Source organism: Malaya genurostris, chromosome 3 (genome assembly GCF_030247185.1).
Source record: "Malaya genurostris strain Urasoe2022 chromosome 3, Malgen_1.1, whole genome shotgun sequence".
Taxonomy (NCBI): domain Eukaryota; kingdom Metazoa; phylum Arthropoda; class Insecta; order Diptera; family Culicidae; genus Malaya; species Malaya genurostris.
Window position 1 is genome coordinate 8,720,593 of NC_080572.1, and position 22,903 is coordinate 8,743,495.

The following is a 22,903-nucleotide window of genomic DNA, read 5'->3' on the forward strand; positions in this document are numbered from 1 at the left end:
CTGAACAAATTGAAAGTAAGTCATTAGTATTCATATATGCTACAAAAAGTGATTTGCCAAGATGGGATCCATTTATATATACTTTGTTACCAGCTAGGATAAGAGATGTTTGTGCCATAAATAAAAGCTTCCTCTCTCCGTAAAATTCAACAGTCTCCAGCGTGTGGATTCAGCAGAGAATATGAAATTTACCTACATGTGATCATTCCGGTTCGTACTGCAGAAATTCAACAGGACGAACAACTAGTTATAACCAGAGCATTTTCCTCCTGGCTATATTACGCATTGAAACGAAATTGTGGCAACAAATATATTTCAACTTGTTCTGGTAAGCTTTTGGGTTTTGTTATGTACATTCTCATTGGTTGGGGAAATTAGCTCTGGCCAATGTATCGAGTAGGTTAAGTTCCACAGTAGAATGTAATACCGTCCTCTACAGTTGTTGTTCCAGATGCACCTCTTTGTGCTTCAGTGGTTTATTTTACGAATTCGCATCGGTTCTTCTCGTCACTTCATCATCATCATCATCATCATCATCATCATCATCATCATCATCATCAGTGTTTCTGTTTCTGTTTACATTCATTCCGTACAAGCCGAACAAACAGTACTTTGGTTGTAAATATTTATCTTTAGCACCAGGGAACATATGATCTAGATATTCTGTTCGATACAGAACTCTTCGTTAGAGATCAGCCCGAGAAAGGTGTTGGAGGACATCGGGTGTTTGTTGATAATCGTTGGGGAGGAGTTGTTTGACCATCATCAAGCGGTTTACTTCCCAGTATTCGATAACTAGCGGAATCTGTAGAGTAGCGCGGGTGTGTAAGACAGTGCAGAAAGTGAGGCGGTTGTAAATCGGTCTCTTCATTACTTTCTATTGGTATCCTTTGAAAACATACACAAAGCAATAAAATATCGGATTTTCTATCATTTCTGCATAATGAAGTTATACTGTGGTAGTACCGACAAGCAACTGAAGAATCGATAGAAGGTCTCGGAAGTAGCTCGTTTATAGTAAGTTGTGATTATTAGCAGGCTTGAAATCCCATAACAGATTGTATGTCTTTGTTTGTTAATTTTGTTGGATAATGTTTTTTTTATTCAATAATAAAGACTGTCCCAGAAAGTATGGACGCACTTTGATTTCACTGTAAATAATTCACAAGTGTTAGATATTCAAATTTCATTCGGTATACTGATAATATTACACTACAACAACAGAATAGTATTCTCAACATTTACTACTTAGCCATTGTAAACTAGCTGGCGCACCTTCTTGCGAACGTTCCTCATTAAATTCCGTACATACTTCTTGGCGACAAGTTTTGACACTTTTTCCAATCTTTTTCGAACTGTTGAATGGTTTCGGCTGCCGAGACATGTTTCCTAATATGTGCCTTCGTTAATGCCAAAAATTCCTCAATTGGTCGAAGTTGTGGGCAATTTGGTGAATTCATGTCTTTTGGGACGAAAGTGACATTTTTGGTAGTACACCATTCTACCGTTGATTTCGAGTAGTGGCAAGAAGCAAGATCTGGCCAGAAGACACCAGGATCCTTGTGGCTTCGAATAATGGGTAGAAGTCGTTTTTGTAAACATTCCTTGATGTATTTCGCTGTTCATTGAAGCAGTGGTGATGAAGGGTTTCGAAATCTTACCGCAGCTACAATTTGCTTGCCAGACCATAGCTTTCTTACCAAATTTTTCGACTTCAATCGATGTCTCGGACTGGTTTAACACTTGTCCTTCTTGCACCGTATAATATTGTGGTACCGGCAAGGATTTGTAATCGAGTTTCACGTAGGTTTCGTCGTCCATGGTTATGCAGTTCAAATTTCCAGCAAGAATCGCATTGTACAGCTTTCGAACCCTCGGCCTAATCGATGCTTCTTGTTTCGGACTACGTTTTGGTTGTTTCTGCTTCTTATAGGTTCGAAGATTCAAACGTTCTTTAGCACGAAGAACATTTGACTTTGAAGTGTCCACTTTTTTAGCCACAACCCGAACTGAAACCTCCTTATTTTGTTCCAACGCTTTCAGTATACGTTTATCCAACTGGAGGTTAGGAGGACCATTTTTTCGACACGTTTTCGGTTTATCCTCAAAGGTGTTATCCTCGCCGAACTTCCTAATTGCATTTCGCACGGCTTTTTCATACTCATTCGATTTTTTCTGTCTTTCTCAGTGACAGTTCGCGTTCTGTGCACCATTTGTACACAATTTTTCGACGTTGTTCTGCTTAAAGTCCACGCATTTCGAAACAAACTAATGAAAACGAACAAACAAATGCACAAGTGGTTAGAGAAGGGTGTAAACAACAGGACGCAGCCATAAAAATTGACAGATTATGAACCATTGCGAAATGGCAGCGGTTTTTGGTTGCGTCCATACTTTCTGGGACAGTCTTTGTAGTATAATTTTTAGGCACACTGCTTAAGCTCTAAGATGCCAAGGGTATTTTTAATCTTAATTAACCACTAATTTAAACTAGAATAAAATCATTAGGTAATGGCGTATCGGGGTCGCGGGTTCTTGAAAATTCAGCTTTCAGCTGGCGATCGGTAGTGGCCGATGAATTGAATTTAGCATGAGAGTCTTCCAGATGGCGTTGGTAATTATCTATGTTGGCCGCATTCTGGATAATGATTTGTTCATTATATAAATTCCCTCTTCTGTATCGGTATTCTTTATCAACCATATAATACCAACTGTAGCATGAGTTGTAAATACATGAATTATTTTGCATAGAGCATTAGTTCTCTACTCTGAAGCCAGGAATCGTTGGATTTTTGTGCATTGATTTCCTCATAGTACCTGTGCATTATCTAATAAAATACTTAGAAAAATCAAGAATAACGAAAAAGGAGACGTAAAATTTTCTAATTATCAAGCATAAAAGTACATAAACATGCTACACTGGAGGGAACATAATAAAAGTAACAGAAATATTCAAAAGGTAACCGTACAGGTTCGAAAAAAAATGAAAGTAACACAAAACTCGTTTGACTGACATACAGATGACGCCATCATTTTCAAATTCGTATGACGTTTATGAAAAAGAAACATTCAGAAGCAAAGCCTTGGTATTATTCTTGTAGTGGAATTCGAACTTCTGTTTCAACAGACTTCGCAGCCCATTCAGAGTGTACAGAACCATTGCATGGCTGGTGCTACGATCCTACTGACTCTAAGAATCCTTCCAGGTCAGGGCTCGAACATACAACAACTAGCTTGTAAGACCAGTGCTCTCTCTCTCTCTTTCTCTCTCGGGCTGGACCGAACTCACAAACTTAGATTCAAATGAAAGGTCTCTTGGTCCCATTGTGCTATTGAATTTTACCCGTATCAGACTTCCTGTTCGGAAATAACGGAAAAATGTGCAAAAAAAGAAGAAAAAATGCACTCGATTTTCCCAGAGACCACTCAACCGATTTACTTAAACTAAGATTTAAATTGAAGGCCTTGTAGTCTCATAGGATTTCATCATGAATTTCATCTGGCTCCGATCTCCGGTTCGAGTGTTATGGGGTAAAATGTGCAAAATGAACTAAAAACGTGCAATCGATTTTCTCAGAGACCGCTCATCCAATTTTTATAAACTTAGATTCGAATAAAAGGTTTCACGGTGCCATACGGATGTCCTGAATATCATCCGGATGCGACTTCCGGTTCCGGAGTTATACGGTAAAGTGTGTTAAATATTGTACACCGTCACTTAAACCGGCGAAACAAACACCGCAAAAAGTTTTCTAAACTGGACTCAAAACTCCACAAATCGATAGCCATTATCAGCAGGCAACTAAACAAACCGATTTCGGCTATCCTGGTTCCGGTCTCCGGTTCCGGAAGCACCGAAATTAGTGATCATATAATCCAAAATGGATCTCACTCACTTTTCTCAACGATAGTTTGACCGATTTCTACAAACTTAGATTCAACTGAAAGGTCTCACGGTGCCATACGGAATTCCTGAATTTCATCTGGATCCGACTTCCAGTTCCGGAGTTATAGGGTAAAGTGTGTTAAATATTGTACACCGTCACTTAAACCGGTGAAACAAAATATGCCAAAAAATCTAAACTTGTCTCAAAAGTCCACAAATCGATAGCCATTATCAGCAGGCAACTAAACAAACCTATCCTGGTTCCCGGTTTTCGATTAAAGAAGGGAGAAAATAGTCGTATGCTCAAAAGTGGATCTCACTCACTTTTCTCAGAGTGCTTTACAGTAAGAGTTGCGTGCTAAAAGAAGATAAACCACCACCCGCACTGTCCAAACAAGAACTTTTCGATTATAAACAAAACCGGGAGAGCACCTGCCGTGCACCGTAAAACGGTCCTGATTGAGTTGTTTGTTTTGACGCGAGCGTAAATTCTTCTCTTTTTATGAGCGATCTTCTTTTATACCAGCCGTCGAATTCTAGTACTGCAGGAACCGAAGAAGCAGTTACCAGTTAGTCGTACGTACCTATCTATTACGTAATGGGAAACTATGCGACCCATATTGGAACCGACAACGAATTTCTTTTTTCGTGAGGTGAACTGCAGCAGCAATGAGAGCACGATGGGTCGCATTGAAGTGAACCGAATCGAATGCTATCGTAAAATTTAATGCTATCGTAAAATAGCGACGGGCGGGAGCTTCTGCTCGTCCGAAGATATTCTTATTGTTTTCCTGCCAACGGATGGGAAATGGGTCAGCCGACCATCAGCCAAAGTTCTGATGGGATGCCGTGGAAGGAACGCTGGCATGCTGCTTACAGTTTCAATCAATTTCAACTTTTTGAAACTATTTTTTTTAGTTTTCTTCCTTCCATGTACTGTGAAAGTTTTAAAATTGTTCGGTTGTTTGGTAGAGGAAAAGTTTTTAACCCAAGGAAGTTCTATAGTGAATGGTCAATAGTTTGGTCATCATCATCATCATCATTATCGTCGACGTCGTCGTCTAAATCAATCTTGAAAATGGTTATATAATTTGCGCGAACATTTTGTAGAGAATAGAATCGACAGCGATGTTGGTGTCAATAGACAAACAATAGTATTGAAAAACGACGAAGGTTTTGATTTAAAAATGTTGAAATAAAAATATTGGAAAGAAATCACACCTTTGCTAGTTTGCTTGAATACAAGACTTCTGTGGAGAACGGGATAATAATTTTACGTCCTTCTTAAAATGGAAAATGTTTGTTGAAGGTGGATTTTATCTTAGTTGTAGAAATCTGTGCTCCAAGTCCAAAATAAGCAAAATCAGGAAGGAAAATCGATTGTTAAGCTTGAGTTACAATTCCTTACATAATAAGTAAATTTCTTAGAATTGCTATCACCGGCAACATGCCTGCCCGAAAAAATCAGCGTTAAAGTTTTGTTTGAATTTTGCTACTATTTCTTAAACAGAGTTTTAAAGTATGTATTACAAAATATTTGCATTTATCTGTGTTGAGCAACCCTGAAGTTGTAAGGAATCATACTTCAAAAGCTTCGTACATGTACACTGTGTATGATTGGTTAGGTTCATTTCTCAGATTTGCTATTAGTGCTCTTTTAACTAGATTAATCTGTATTCTGTTGTTGCCTTTCTTATATAGAAGACAATGCAATTAAGCCACTCGCTCCACTCGGTTCTTATTGATCTGCAAGTATCTTTGTGTGTGTCTGTTTTTGTATCCATGGTGCTTCGGTACATGACTGAACGAATCGTAATTTTCCAGAACACTCAATCTTATGTAGCCACCAGGGATGCCAGGTCATTTTTTCAAAAATCTGTGATCAAGCTAAAAACCTGTCTGTGAAAATCTGTGCATGTTTCCCGTACCATAGTAGCAGATCGGAATCAATTTGATGAGCAAAAAAAAACAAAGGTCTCACTACCAACACGCTCTGTACCGTTTCACTCAATCGCCTCTGTACTTTTGGTGCTCGCTTTCAAAAATCTGCGATTTATTTCAGAATCTGTGAAAATCTGTGATCATTTTCAGAAATCTGTGAAAATCTGTGCGGAAAGTTGAAAATCTGTGAAACACAGGATAATCTGTGAACCTGGCATCCCTGGTAGCCACCTGAACGCTGCCAGCATCTTTAGTGTCAGTTCGAGCACGTTTAAACTCGGCGTAGCACCGACAAATGGTTGTTTTTGATGAAGCCAAGTCCCCGTAGCACTTTTCAAGCCATTGATAAGCTTGCACTGTGTCATCAAAAAGCAATGTTAAATCAACATTTGTTTATTGTTTCGAATTCATTGTTTTGATAATTTCGAAACTGGCATCACTTAAATCAATGTAACGTCTGGACCAAACATCAAAATCGTTCCAACCCACCAACCATTATCAACTACCATCTGGAGGCAAGATTCCCCAGACTAGATCACCGTTACCCCATTGCGGCATCACCACAATAGTTGAAATTATACTGGTTTTAGTAAATAGTTATTTAAAATTAGAAAATTCCCTCGGCCAAATGTGCGCCTTTAAAGTTATATTATTAAATAAAAAAAACATCAGAAAGCTATGAAGTTTTGACTGGTATTTTTTCAACGTTCGCACTATACATTTATATATATATATATATATATATATATATATATATATATATATATATATATATATATATATATATATATATATATATATATATATATATATATATATATATATATATATATATATATATATATATGTGTGTGTGTGTGTGTGTGTGTCTTTTGTATACCTATGTGAACTAACTCTAATCTAATGATGAAACATGACTGAACGAATTGTAGATTTCCAAGACATTCAATCTTGGGACGCTATTCTTTAGTCTATCTGTACATATCCTCTCGATTGCACACACCCAGTGAGTGCGAGGGTAATCTCTTCCATGTTGAGCATTACATAGGGCATCCTCTCTTCTGGCATACTTGATATATGTCTAGCTTACTATCCGCCATTCTTAATACATGTCCATCCAACTATAATCTGTTGTGGTCTATCAGGCTTCCCCGATGGCAGTGTGCTTGTATACCTGATTAATCGATGTGTTGGTGCAACTGAGCCAAAGTTGATTTTCTCGATGCAGCAACTGTTTCCTGAAGTCTATTTTCAAGCGTGAGTTACATACTGCTTAAAAAACCGCATAAATTCAAACATTCGCATAACTTTGAAAGTTTGCATAGAAAAATCGTAGAACTAAGGAAAACAATTAGCTATAGCCAATGTCTTAGCAATGCATGCAGCTTCGGGATTTGGAAATTATAGAAAAAAATCGATTTCTGGGACTTACATCAGATCTCGACATTTCATGCATTTCTGAAATTTTTGACAAAAAAAATCCGATTTCGGAATTTTCGAAAAATATCAGAAAGTCCCAGAGAAGATTTAAGAATATTTTTTCAGATAACACTTGATCTCGACGATTCGTGTATTTCTAAAACAAATAAGGAAAATAATAACTTTGAAAAATCACAAAAAGTCGCATAAAAATACTAGATTATTTGATCCACCAGTGGTTGCTCTTTGCTTTCAATGTACCGTAAAACACAGTCAATGTCAATGTTTGAAAGTCATGCTCACACAATGGTATTGATATTTTAATGACAACATTTACCGCAGTGCACTCCTAAAGTCCAAACTCATGGAAAGACTAGTGCACGATTTAATGCACATGTTTTTCGTAATTCCTCCTAATTAAATAAACTAAATTGATATATTTGGTGTTTAAAGAAAATCGTGTACTCATCTTTGTGACACAGACTGTAAGTCGAAAACCATTTAACCAAAGCTTTGAACTCACCACACAGCCTTTTCTCATCTAGCAACGTCTTGGCATTGCATTCCTTTTGTGAAATTTGGCCTTTCTGTTTCAACAGACTTCGAGGCCGATTCATAGCGTACAGAATCATTGCTTGTCTAGTACTACGATCCTCTTCACACTAAGAATCCTTCCAGATCGGGGCTCGAACATACGGTTACTGGCTTGTAAGAACAGCGCCACATGCATTGAACCGCAGACCCGGGTAATCTAATCTAGCTTTCCCATTAATTACGATTAATTACCGTCCCTGTCCACCATCTTCATTGGAACTAACAAGATATTTTTTTTTGTCACTCACGTTTCTCTTATATGCTTCTCATATGCCATTACCTCAAACACATTAATATACAAGTGTAATCTGTTATGTCTCGCTCAGAAAGTATAATCTCCACCTACAGGTTCGACACTAACATCCGCCCGATTATCTCGATCCCCGTCCCTGTCCACCATCTTCATTGGAACTAACAAGATATTTTTTTTGTCACTAACTTTTTCGTTCCCCCTTCCCTGTCTCTTCACCCTCTCGATGGCAACTAATTAGATCTCTGTCGTTTTCAGACATTTTGTTCCCACATCCCCTTTTTACCCCGTTTCCACAATATTTACTTTTTTTTCATTCTCTTCCGTAACATCACCATCACCGCCCACGAAAGACCGCTCCAGTCGAAAACCAGCATGCGGACCATGTAGCCTGGGAGTGTTTTCCGCGGACCCACACGGACCGAAGGGTGCGGCCAGCATAGATATTTACCAATGCCAACTGTAAGACTCATGCAATATTCAATTCATCGACCACCGCCAATCGCCAGCTGAAAGCTGAATTTTCGAGAATCCGAGATGACATAGTCTAATGATACTATTCTAGTTTTAAATTAGTCGGTAATTAAGATTGGAAAATACCTTTGGCATCTTAGAGCTTAAGCAGTGTGCCTAAAAATATATTATACTATTGAATAAAAAATGGCATATGTTATTTCGATGGACTTGATTTTCCAGCAGTATATGGAAAATTGCGCATTGATTTCTAACAAATCGAAGGGAAGAGCCAGTTAAAGATAATTTTCTCAGTGCCATACGACAGCCATTCGTTGGAACCCAGGATACAAATATCGATTTTTTAAAAGTCTCAACTAAATTCGAATTGAAATGTGTTTCAAATAGATTACTGTGAGTACTGTGGCAATGGAGGATGTATTCAAAGCACATAGCAAAAAATATCGAATTTACCTTATTTTAACGTAGCATTGAAACAGACTGGAATGCTGGCAGTCTCTTATCTGCCCAACGCAAATGCAATTAAGCTTCCTAAAGTTGTATTTTTCCATTTACATACTTCGGCTGCAGGAAGTGCTCTGTGGATGTGGAAGTGGATACCCACACTTATTGCAAATAAATTGGATGTGTGGTTTATGAATCGGATTTGGCACGAGCTGAAAACATAATTTTGCGGGGATTTATAAATTGTTGGGTATTGTAAAACAAGCTCATTCACGCTATGATAACTTTATCATTTCCCCGAAGGATCGTTGCTCTTGTCTACACACTTTGTTACGCAAGAGCATTAGTAATATTGAATGTAGACATTGAATCGTTGTGTTCTGTTAAGATATAATGGGTATCCTAGCTGTTGCTAAGATATAAAGGGTATCTTAGTTACCTTTATGCTTTATGGAAGAAATCTGTTAGTCGAATTCGGTCGATCATCGAGTGGTGCTGCTCAAGCCTGGTGCTTTGGAGCCATTTTTTGACAATGACCCAAATGAACGCAAGCACTTACTGCGAAATACATGGGAATTTGTAGCAGTTCGTAAACAAGTGTTTGAATCAATATAACAAGATCGATAATGTAGTTTTCCTAATCACGAAAATGTAAGCAAATTTAGAAAGACAACAAGAGATTCTTGCAGATTTTTTGAAAATTCTAGCTTTGACTCTTCGTGAAAGTTTAGTAAAATTGAAGAAAAGGTGACGGCATATCATACGAAACGATGCGTAGGCACTAATTTTAAGTGCAAACCTCATTTTTAAGCATGGTATATTCTTTTCGAGCATAAAACTCGCTTGGACAACCTGCACTCATTGGACTGGTTATGTAACAGACTTGTCAAAGTCCCTGTTAAGGAACGCATCTTCCAAAAGGGTTTTGGAAATTTGAATGCCATTAAAATGAACAAAATATATCGAAAGATTTTGTTACCAGTAGACAAATTATGGTATAACATATTAGAAAAAAATGAGAGCTGCATCTTTCAAGAGAGCATGGCAATAAATTACAGGGGAAAATGAGGTTGTTAGATGCAAATTCAATTGAATCAGTGAAGGCTGTATTGAAAATTTTAATTTGTAATCGTAAGTTTTATAATTTGAATTGATAGAATCGGAAATTTGAAAAAATCTTTCATAAAAAATGCCGAAAACTACGTTTCATGGTGTCAGGCCTTAATTGATACTAGAGGAGATTGAGCTTGCTACTAACGATTCAAAGAATAAATGTGTTTGATTTTGAGAAAAAAAATCTCAGCATTGCCTCTCGCTTTTGAGTCATCAGTGCCTTAGCAGTTTAATTTAAACTCCCATTCCCACCTAGCAGTTTTATTTAAACTGCTTAGCAGAAGCAAAGCTTATTTTAATTGAATACCGAATTCGCTTGATGTATTCGGCAAATTAATCTAAATGTCGATACTCAAATAAAGTGAATTTGCGTCGGCTCAGTGATTAAACCACTGAGAAAACGTTAATGTTGATAAAAATAATAATAATTAATTCTTTTTTTAAACAATCCTGAAAATTGATTATCTCAAAAAATGTATTTAGAATTTTCAATATGTTGAAACTGATAATTAAAGAAGTCTTGCATTCTAGGTGAAAATGAAGAATGAAAGAACAACTTTTTTTTAAATGAGTGGATATTTTAGAATAAATCAATCAATTCCTTCAATTCTTCAACTTCAAACTCTGGTACTAATCGAAATTTTGCTAAATACTACCGTTCGAAAAACCGTAATATTTTTATTTTGTTTCGAAAACGAAACCTAAAAAACGGTCATCTCATAAAAAAATATTGTTCATAGTTTTTATTTTATAATATGTTTCAGCTGATACTAAAAAAAAAGTTTATTGCAGTCCAGGTCAAGATAGAGAAATGATGGATAAAAAAGTTAAGCTCTTTTAAAATTCGGTGGTATTTTGAAAATTGTTGAAATATGTTTTTAAAATATTTTTCGATCCCATTTTAATAAAATTTTAATTGAAAAAAAAAGTGATAAACAAAATGTTGTTATATGCAGCCGTTCTCGAGGTACAGCGGGTACTTATTAAAATTTACTGTGGGTACCATAATAGGGTGTGAAAATAGACGGAAATGAATAAAGTGTTCTTCTTCATTATTCCAATATAAAAGAAACAGCTTCCAAAAGTCATCATATTTTGGTAGAAGTGTATTGTAAGCATGCTCTAACTAAGTAAATGTGTCGGGAGTACTTTCCAAGCGTTTAGAAGTGACAATTTCTATTTTGAACACAAAGAACTAGTTGAGCGCCACTAATGTTTGCACCTAAAGAATTGTAGAGACTGCTTGATAAAGAATCGTCACAAACGCAAGAAGAGCTTGAAAAATCACTCGGAGTTACTCAGTCAGCCATTTGACAATATTAAGAAACAATGGAAATGATCCGAAAGGAAATTGGGTGTCGTATGAGTTGAAGCAAAGGGGCGTCGAACGCCGTTTCTTCAATATTCCAATGGCACAAAAGAAAAGGTTTTTCGCAACGAATTTTTACTGATTATGAAAACGGCAATCGAAAACGTTGAGCAACATATGGATACCACAGCCATGCATCATCATCGACGGCCATTCAGAATATTCATGACCTGAAGGTTTTGCTCTGTTTATGGAACCAGCTGGGTGTGCTGTACTATGAGCTACTGCCGAGCCTAGCATTGCAAAAAAATAAGTCTCAAAACACCGATAAACACGACAAAGTAACTTTGCAATGAGGCAATGCTCGCCGACAGATTGCACAATCGGTAGGAACATACTTAGAAACACACAAATGGAAAGTCCTGTCGAATCCGCTGGATATTCTTCAATTATTTTAAAAGGGTATCCACGAAATACCGGAAACATGGCAAAAAGTAATAGTATGTGATGGACAATACTTTGAACATTGAATTTGCAAGCATTTTTGTCAATCAAGTTTCAAATTTCGCAAAAAAGGAGTACGAACTTATTTATGCCCGTAGTACCATTTATTTATTTCAGTTTCTGTATATACAATTGTAGAATCAGCAGTGCTGTAAAACTTCATTCAATTCAATTGAAACTGAATGTGGAACACATTGACGATCTCTCTAATGCAGTAAACTTCACTCTCTGACACACACAATGTTTGCTGACGGCCCGAACGGGCAGCATTCAGTCAATACTCGTTTCTCTTCAATCGAAGCTTAGTTTAACCACCGTCAGTTGATCTCTTGAAGTAACAAAATATCTCTTTCAATAGTGTGAGAGCGGCCTTCAAATGAGGTTCATGTAAACATTCGAATTGGTTCAAGATAATAGATGAAAGACTAATCAGATAGCTGAAATATCAATCCCAGAATACACATTAATTAATTGTTTCCTCCTTAAGTTTTCATTTTTAACACTTTACTCCATTTATAATTCTATTCGATCGAAATTGCTTACTACCAAGAGCGAAGACTATGAAGCAGCTAGACTACTTGGCACTTGAAACTGAGCAAGCAAAACTTCGAATGACTAGGTACGATTATTCAACTGACGATGAATGCTGGGAGCTTCACTTGGAATTGGCAGCATAAGTCAAATGAATTAGTAGGGATATGCTGACGGTCAGTGGCCATAAATTTCATTTTCATCTTATATTATTCGATTGAAAATGAAATTTTACCGCACTGAGAATCAGTGACAAATGCGATTTTCCTGCATTGTATAAAAATTCAATAAATTTCTTCTATCTTCTCGAACTAGAAGCTTTGTTTAACGTAACTGAAAATTTAATGAAACATATATCTAAAAGTACAGAGTTGATGCATGTACATATTTGTTATACAACTGTGAACCTCCTTTCTCCCAAAACCAGGTGGCCAAGTTGCTCCAGAAAGGTGTCACGCCGGATGCGACCAACATGGACGGACTGACGGCACTGCATCAGTGCTGTATCGACGATAACGCCGAAATGCTCAATCTGCTGCTGGATTATGGTGCCAATGTTAATGCTCAGGACAGCGAACGGTGGACGCCGCTGCATGCAGCCGCCACCTGTGGACACCTGAATCTGGTCAAGATCCTCATCGGTCGAGGTGCCAATCTGTTGTCGGTGAATGCCGACGGCAACATGCCGTACGACATTTGTGACGACGAGGAAGCGCTGGACTACATCGAGGCGGAAATGTCGAAACGGGGTGTAACGCAGGAACTAATCGACGAAACGCGAGCGGCAACTGAAACACAGATGCTTCGCGATCTGCAGGATCTCGCCGAAAAGGGTGGAGATCTCGAAGTACCTGACAGTCATGGTGCGACGCCGGTAAAGATCCTAAAATTGTTAAAACTTGCCTTTCTAAATTGAACCTATATACTTCTACTTCCAGCTACATATAGCGTCCGCCAATGGATACACTAGAGCGGTTGAGTTCCTATTAGAGCAGCACGTATCGACGGATGCGGTGGACCACGATCTCTGGACACCGGTACATGCAGCTGCTTGTTGGGGTCACGTTAGTAACCAATTTCACCTCAGCGAAAGCTCACAATCTATCGTTTTGTTATATTTTTTCAGTTGGAAGTACTTGAAATGTTAGCGCAAAGTGGTGCTGATCTAAATGCCAAAAACAAAAATGACGAAACGCCTTCCGGTAACTAGACAATGCCTCCTCTTCGAACAGGATTATTTAATACAGTTTTGTTCATCGTAGATATCTGTGAAGATCCGGAGATTCGGGAACGAATAGAGCAGCTCAAGTCGGAACAAGAAAGCAAACGACTGGCGGAAGCCCAACGTAAACGGGTTCGGCGATCCCAGAGTAACAACACGAGGTAAGTGTCCGATACCACCTCGCGAATGCGTGGGTTTAAATATGCATTAGCTTAGTGTTGGTTTAGGACAATAACCGCAACCCATTGTACGTTTCTCGTAGGGCTCAATCTGTACGGCGGACTTCGCTGCGAGACAAGGGTCTCACCACGAAAAAGGATGCCGTCGAAGAAGCCCGGTTTCGATTACAAGCACAAGAGGTAAGTACACCGTATTATTTATTTGTTAATTACTTTCTCGAAAATTTGCAATTAAACTTTTACATGCTGAATATATGACGACAATCACAACATGCAGATATACAGTGAAAATTTCTGTGTACCAGAACGGGAATGTAAATTCAGAACACCAGCACAGGTCGCTCTGAATTATCTAATAAAACTTTCGTGGTTCTGTTTGATGCCGGCTTTGTGTGGTTCTCATTAGTTTGGAGTCGAAAGTTGTCGCGCTTACTGAGTTGGACAATCGTGAAATGATTCCCTACCCTAGTGAAACAAATTTATTCCCTTCCTACAATGATGCTCTGTGGGAATTGGAACTAGCATGTTGTGATTAATGTTTCTTTCCTGACTGGGTATTTGATCAACCCATAAAGTTCGTGTTAACTTTTCTAGTCTTGGCACTAACGATGAATGTTAAGTTGTTCGACAAATTGAAATACAAGTTTCGCAACCTTTATTGCGTTTCACACCGGTGTAAGTCAGACGTATGTGCTCCAATTACATCCGAATTCTAGCGAATATAATTAGTGCTATAGCGTATGTATTGTAGTGTAAAAAATGTTAACGAATGAAAACGAAGAATATAGTAGACTATAAAATACCACGAATTTTTTTTTCTATGTAGATACCTGTAAGAGATACCTCTCGTGTGATTGAAAATTTTGAACGATTATAACGACGCACCGAAACAAAAGACTAGTGTCAAAAATATAATAGGGTAAGGACTCCCTATTTCATCTCATTTGTAAAGACGTTACCTTAAAAATCCGATTTAGCCATCAAAATCACTACGATTTTTTCATATTTCTGCTTAATTCGCCTTGCTCCACATTGGGAATTGATTCACATTTCTTGGAAATTAAAAGAATAATTAAAAAATCAGCTAAAAACACTTCTGATATGTTCACTACTGTGCTCCTAATTTCATCTCAAAGGCTTGTATTCAACCTATCGTTGGTCCTTTATTCATCCCATAGATTAGCAATGGCGACAGCAATCAAAACCAAAATATTGCACGATTATACTCTCAGGTACAAAATGTCAGAATTTTCTTTTAAAAGAGCCTTATGCCAACTATGACACAACACACGATATTAAAAAAAACAGTTTGGAATCATTTTTTTGGATCGTTTTCAAATTTAAAATTTTACTCTGCAGTTAATTTGGAGAACTTAAAAAAAACAATACAATACAGATAAATTCATACAGATTTATCTGTATTGTATAGATTTTTGCGTTCGCGTTCGTTAAATCAGATTACAGATTTTCTAAATTTAATACAGTAAAGGTTCATAAAAAGTGAGAAGTAAAATGTTAGACTTTTCTCTCTGAGTATCTATTAGTATTTGATTGCAGTACTTCTTTAAAAGTTTAATAATCAACGGACAAATCACATGTTAAAATGGAAATCTTTTGTGCAAATGTTTGATGATGAACACTGATAAACATTTATATTAAAATTTAAAACCAATTTGAATTTGAATTTGTTTCATTTTATTAGTGAAAACAGATAGAGCAGATACATATTTTCTATGGAAATATCTGGCATCTCTGTGCACAGCCGATGAAACACACATTTAACAGTGTTATGGTGACGTATAGCGGAAAGAAACCAGCGCTACTAGATTTGCCACAATTGTTATTTGATTTGTATTTAACACGCTCTATTTGGTAATATTAGAATCCGAAACAGTTTTATTTATATATAAATATCAATGATATAATTAAACTAATGTCACGGATACCAAAAAATACTTGTTGATGATAATTTAAAGAAGAAAAAATAATTTTTTTTATTTAACATTATGAGAAAACTTGGCAACCTTGCGATACGAAATGAGATGAAAACAAAGCGCAATCAAGTGAACTAAGTGCAAATGTTCATCTCATATTTTTCATTGCTTTTATTGCTTTTATTGCTCATCAGGTAATTTCAGAAGTCTTTAATCGTTGAATAAACAAGTGGAAAGTGAACATTACTAACTATAAAGTCATCTAACATTGAATAGTAATGTAATTATGTAATGAAATAGTGATCATGTTTTGAGACGAATCGATTAGTAAATATTCAGAAACATGATGAATTGTAAAACTTCAGACGAAAGTGGTTCCTAAATCAAAAAGTGAGTTTATTTTGAATGAAAAAAGCGATCGTTTTTTTCCATTGGAAAGTGTGGCAAAACCTAGAATAAATGTTTTAAAACGTTCCACAGTTTTGTTCAGGTACGTTTAAAGATATGATTATTGTTCAAGGTTATGAGGTGAAGGAATGAGATGGAAATAGGAGCTGAGATGAAATAGGGAGCCCTGTGGCTGTCTGGATTTATGGAAACACTACAGCAAGAGCACGTAGTCTATTACACTGATGGTTCACTGATGGAGGGCCGAGCTGGTGCGGGTGTTTACTGTCGTGAATTGGGGTTGGAGCAATCGTACTCACTTGGTAGATACTGCACCGTTTTACAGGCTGAGATCTTTGCAATCATGTGTGGAGTACAGTGTACCCTCCGGCAAGGCATATCTGGTAAAATAATAGATTTTTGCTCCGACAGTCAGGCTTCAATTAAAGCGCTTAGCTCGGGTGACTCACGTTCAAAACTTGTAATCGATTGCCGTACTCAGATCGAAGAACTTAGCATTTTCAATGCTGTAAATCTAGTCTGGGTACCTGGTCATTCCAACATAATTGGAAATGAATGGGCGGATGAACTGGCCAGAGTGGGAGCAGAAAACGACCTTGTAGGTCCTGAACCAGCACTACCAATTTCCAAATGCTGGATAAAACAAAAAAAAAAACTCTGTCTTGGGCTTCGTCTGAGCATGCAAACTACTGACGAAGTTCTGAGACTTGTCGTCAAACAAAATTATTCTTAGAAAATCCATGCCCTGGAGTTTCGAAGAATCTTTTACATTTCTCGAAGAGCCTTTGTGGTGTTCTGGTGAGGGCTCTGACTGGCCACTGTAAACTTCATTATCACATGGCTACCATACATCTTGCTGAATCATTTTCATGTGATCTCTGTGAATCCGATTACGAGACTTCATATCACCTAATATGTAACTGCCCTGCAGTATCTCAACTACGGTATCGGGGTTTTGGTTATTTTTACATTGAAGAACCTATGTTCAAGCAACTGAAACTCAGAGATATTCTTGGGTTTTCAACCCAATGTGAAAAAGAGCTCTAATTACTCTCGCAAGCGGTTTCTACGTCTCGTAAGTTGCGACTGGTTTCTGTACACATTTATGTTGTGTGCGTGTTTCATTCCGAATTCCTCCCGTTCCTTTATTTTCCATCCTCTTCTATTTCCCACCATCATTCAGGTAAATGATGAAAAGTCACGGCAAGGCACAAATCCCCGAAAATATGGGGAACGTGCCGTTATGAGCCAATTTATTCTGATACCCTACTTCTACAAAACAAAATAAATTGACAAAAACGCAAGGTAAAGCGCGAGGGTATTTCAAAACGAACTTCCAAATTTTTCGGTAGCTGATCCCATAAAGTGATCGAAACGATGGGCAATTATTTCGCTTGGTTCAGTTATGAGAAAATCTCCGCAGAAAATTACCGTTAGATACACTAAAGCAACTTCTTTCATGCTTAGTAGTTTTTTTCTATTATAGAGGCTTTAACATTAATGTCATTCACCTCTTCGGGGCAGAAAAACTTTCTGACCCTATGTGCGGGGTTGGGAATCGAACCCAGGCAGGTTGCGTGAAAGGCATCGACTTACCCATCACGCTATACCCGTCCCCCGACAGCTTAGTAGTTAACTCAGTCGGCCCTCGGCGAAAGACCTAATAATTAAAACCGAGTCGAAATAAAATTATATACATATATACTTAATAAAGTCAACTAACGGGAAATTTCATTCTGAGGATCATAAATCAATCTGGAAAATTGAACCCAATAATTATGAATTTTACCAGTGACAAAATTCTACAATCGATTCAATTCATAACTACTTAACTTGTTAAATGATGCAATATTCCATTCGTACAGAATTTTACAGGCTTCGAGTGTAATCTGCACTCGGCTATTAAGTGCCGCTGTATGAGTTTATATGTATCAATTATCATCCATGTGCTTCTGTGGTTCAGTCAATTAACTGACGTGCTTTATGATCTAATGTTTCTCGGTTCAAGTCGCGCACTTTTGCTGTCAATCTTTTGTTTTTTATTTCGTTCGATTTCAAGCCACGCAATTTTCAAATCGAACAATTGTACATGTTCATGAATATAAATTTGAGTGAAATACGACCCTCCATTTATGGGCATTGTATAATATGTAAAATCACAAGATTTCTTCGAACTGTGTGGAATCAATTTTGATAGAATATTATTGCACATTGAACATTGTAAGGTTCGGCGAATTGACAGTTTCGGCGAAATTGCTCGAAGTATCCCTATTAGTTTCCGCATCGATGATGGTTTCCAAGCAGTTTATTTTCTTCAAGTGATGTTTATTTCATATCATAATGTCATAAAACATTGCATGATTTTCTGTGTGGTTTGCGGTTGAAGTTTTCGATTTTCTGTTCCGGAGATATAAGTTAATGAGATGCAGAAAAGTGACGTATTAATTAATAAAAACTTTGTTTTAATCCCTGTGTAATTATGCCTTTCTCTATTACTCATGTTTTCATGAATATTACTGCGGAAATCGTCAGGAAATTGAAAAAAAAATGAAAAATAGCATAACTTGTCCAATTTGAAATCAGTTTTGGGACTAATTTAGAAGAATTTGTTTGTTTTTTGAATTGCCGCTCCAAATGACAATTTTAAATTTTAAAGACATTTCACTCTGTAGTCGCAGAAACGGAAGTCGGATCCGGAAAAGAAATCAATACCAGCCTATGGGATCATAACATTTTCATTTCAGACTAAGTTTCATGCGTCTCAGAGAAAGTGAAGTAAGTTCCGTTTTGGAGTTTTTGACCACTATTTCCGGTACTTCAACAACTGGGAACCAAGATAGCCGAAATCGTTTCATCTGGCCATCAACTAGCATAAACTACAAGTTGAATCGATTTTCAACCAAATTTAAAAGAATTTGTCCGTTTTTCGCTTTATCGCTTTAAATTACAGCATGAGATTTTAATTCACAGATTCGGTTTTCACAGTTATTGTATATCCTTCCTTATATAAGAGAGACAAAAACTTCTTGCATCGAAAATTATCATAAAAAAATCTAGTTTGGAAATTTCAAAACCCTTGTGTGGAGCATTCACAGACATTTTCATAGACACAACTTATACAAAGGTTATATGCACATAGTTAGAATAAGCGGCAATAGTAAAATAATTCTATCGCAATTATCAACTGCCTGTATAGAATCGGAATAAGCGACCGTTTGTTGCTTCAGAGAGGATCCCCACAGCAGCGTGCTTACCTATGATTCTCAGAAATGTCATTCGCTCTCGCACTGGTATCGATTCTATGTTAAATGAGCCATGCCGGGTTTTTGTTGTTGCGATGATATCCGTCTCTCTTTGATGGCACTGATTCAATCGTTGTAGAGTTGCCAGTGAGCGTTCTTTGATACGATAAAAGCCATCCTTGGTTATCATTCTATAATATTCACTTATATATTTATTCCCACGAGCCAAGACAAACAGTTCTCAATTGACGTATATGTAGCGCTTAATTTGAGTTACTGGAATAGTTTTTATTGCGGTGTTTAATTTAGTGAATATCTGAATAAATACATTTCAGTACTCTAATTATTGCAAACGAACGAATTTTTTTTCTGTGCTGAACAAGTCCATTTGATGCAAACAGTGCATCGTGGCGAGACACTTCGACGAATCGGTTACTATGACTGGATTTAAAACAAGTTATATGTGTGTTTAAACAAAATTCATGAAAGCATTTTTGTTCTGGGAAACACTTGTTTGTGGGATTTTTGATAGGTTTTACATTACATTAATACCAGTGATGGCATTTCACTAGAGTAATACACCAGTGCGTAAGCTTTATTTCTACACTGCGGATGCATCCAATTTGCTCCACACAAAAAGAAAAGCGCACTTCTTCTCAATGTCCATTAGACTTTAGAGTGTGTGCTTGTGTTGAAAGAAGCTGGTGCGAGAGAACCACATTCTATTCGCATGAATCGCTCTCACGTGCTCTCGCTTAAACACACCCAAGTGATCACTAGCGCGCGATGGTGAGCGAACACTTCAATTAATAGAGAGTAGATCTGGTCTTGCTATGAAAAACTTGCAAGGAAAAACGAAAATTCAGCGATAAATTGTTTTATTTTGCTTCTTCTACGCTAACCATACACCAGAGTGCTCACCGGTGTGTACACGTCTGTGAAAGTATCTGCATCCACCTCAGAGAATTTGAATGCTCTGCTCTAGCACTTTGTTGCGATTCAGTGCTACAGGTAAAAGAAAATAAAAACTGGCACTCATGATGCGTGCACACTTTTTACAATAGTGGTGTATATATGTAAAAGAGAAGAGCTCTCGTTGAAGTTGTTAGTGCGAGGGGAGAAGTTTCGCTTGAGATGGACATCTCTGATTTATACAAGGCTGTATTCCTGAACATGCTAATATACGGAATATTCAAAATACAACAATTTGTGTGTTGGGTTAAATTTGCAAAAGGGATCGCACAAGTTGCGTTGGAATACGATTAATATATAAAAAATTATCAAATTAAGCGTTATTGATTTTTTATTTTCACGGTTGAATACCCTCAGCACAAAATAATTGATTATAATCCACCTTCTTAAAACCCAAATGGAAGTCATATATTAGCTTCGTTATTCGATGTTTGAGAAGTACTGTTCCTTTATTGGTCGTATGACATTCAGGACAACGCTGCAGGCATTATTATTATACTGATTTATTTATTTTTTCGTCATTCTGTTTGGAAATCAGATTTGGAAGTATTCTCCACTTGCTCGAATGTCACATTTCTAGCGAATACACAGCTGGTGTAACGCCGAGTAAATCGAAAGCATTGTACGGATCGAAAAAATGAGCCTCTTGAACAAATAATAAACCAGCTCGCTACAATTGAAATATAGTATAAAGTTTCTCCATTCATTTGTTTTAAAGCTTTGAGTTGAAGGAACAGGTTCGAAAATTTTAGCTGACTCGCAGCCTTTACGCAATCGTTAGGTAAGTTTACGCCTTTAAGTAGACTGTGCAATGCAGCTAATGAATCGAATTTCCTGTGAATAAACCAATTAGGAATTTAAACAAATCTTTGAAGATATATTTCAAATTGCGCATAACTTCCTTTATTCGGGACAATGAATCATGTCGCATGTCGTGAATCAAAGTGACGTACGAGTGACCTGACTCACAATTTGCGCGTACCAGGCGTAGCAGAAAACGGAACTGACACTCACCTGACGGAGGGTAATTTTTGATTCCGCATGAATTGAATTGCTTCGCAGAATGGCATGGCACGAATTGCTTCGCAGAAATAATCCACCTTTCCTACAACAAGGCAATCACATCCGCTTTCTTTTGATTGATTAGACTGAAGTTTCAAGGAATGAATATTTCGGTTGATAAATTCTGACTAACCTCGATTGTTTGTAATTTTTATACATTTATTTGTTATTTTTAATACACTTTTGTTATACAACATGTTTACCTTTACAATTTCACAGAATGTTCTTTAGAGAACGAGAATCGTTTCAGAATTATATGATTTCGTTTTCTGGTTTAAAACTATGATATGATTGGGTTCCAGAAATTTTTATCACTTCTATTTCTGAGAAATATCCATAATGCAAGTTTGATTCTATCTTGGAAATTGCCCATGCATAATGCTAAAAAGCATAAAGGTTTATTTTAAATAGCCTGTTTTACAATCTAAAGAATGTGTTCATATTATAATGCCAAATCTAGAAGAATTTTACCCTTTTTTGCATCGTCGCTCTAAATGACGGTATGCCATTTGCAACACACATTACCCTATGAAAGCATGATGAAATTAAATAGCCTGAATGAAATGAAGCCTATGGGACTATAAGATTTTTTTATGTTATGAGTGACATTATTTGACACATACTCACACACGTACGTACACAGACACAAACATTGCTCAGCTCGATGAACTGTGTCGAATGAACTGGGCCAATTTTCACTAGTCAATTTTTCAAGTGCTTGCATAAACTTTCTATATGAGAAAGGCAATAAGTATGCTTTTAAAGAAAAGCATCGTTATCATGATCTTGTAATAACACTAACACAAATTGAATAAAAGAATCAGTAATTTACATTTTTTCACCTGAAAAAAAAAACACGAAATTGAATAAAGCACGGTGCGAAAGGAGCAAAACTGTTTTGCATCGTCATTTTGAACGACGATTTGAATGTTTTGACACTCATCGCCCTATGAAGTCGGAATCTGGATGAAATTACACAGCATATTTTAAGATAATGAGAACTTTAATTTGAATCATGACCTGTGAAAATCGGTTTAACTGTTGCTGAGAAATCTAAGTGAGTTCCGCTTTTGGGGCCAAAGTAGTTTTATATATTCACTGACTAACAAGATCTGCCAACTAGATGAATTTAGCAGTAAGTTTTATAAAAATGTGCACCTCGTTTCGCCATCGCTTGTGAAAAAATGCTCATGAAATTGAACATATTCACTAATCGCACTTTGATACCGGAACCGGAAGTCGCATCTGGATTAATTCTTCGGAGATTTTTTAAAGAATTTTAAGACCTTTTATTTGCTTCTCAGTTTGTGAAAATAGGTTGAAAAATTTTAGAGAAAATTGAGTGCGCATTTTTTAATAAAATTGCACATATTTCTTTGTAATTCCGGAACCTGAAGTCGGATCCAAACAAAATTCAAG

At 37.0% G+C, this 22,903-nt stretch overlaps 1 protein-coding gene across 9 annotated transcripts in view; it reads left to right on the top strand.

Moving 5' to 3' along the window:
- The window catches only part of LOC131437912 (protein phosphatase 1 regulatory subunit 16A-like), a 233,103-nt gene that overhangs the window by 178,859 nt on the left and 31,341 nt on the right, over positions 1 to 22,903 (top strand). For all 9 annotated transcript variants that reach the window (XM_058607576.1, XM_058607577.1, XM_058607580.1 and 6 more), the window contains 5 exons: positions 12,893 to 13,339; positions 13,404 to 13,529; positions 13,592 to 13,667; positions 13,728 to 13,848; positions 13,950 to 14,046. In XM_058607576.1, the coding sequence (XP_058463559.1) occupies positions 12,893 to 13,339; positions 13,404 to 13,529; positions 13,592 to 13,667; positions 13,728 to 13,848; positions 13,950 to 14,046 (867 nt within the window). The remainder of the gene's footprint in view (positions 1 to 12,892; positions 13,340 to 13,403; positions 13,530 to 13,591; positions 13,668 to 13,727; positions 13,849 to 13,949; positions 14,047 to 22,903) is intronic.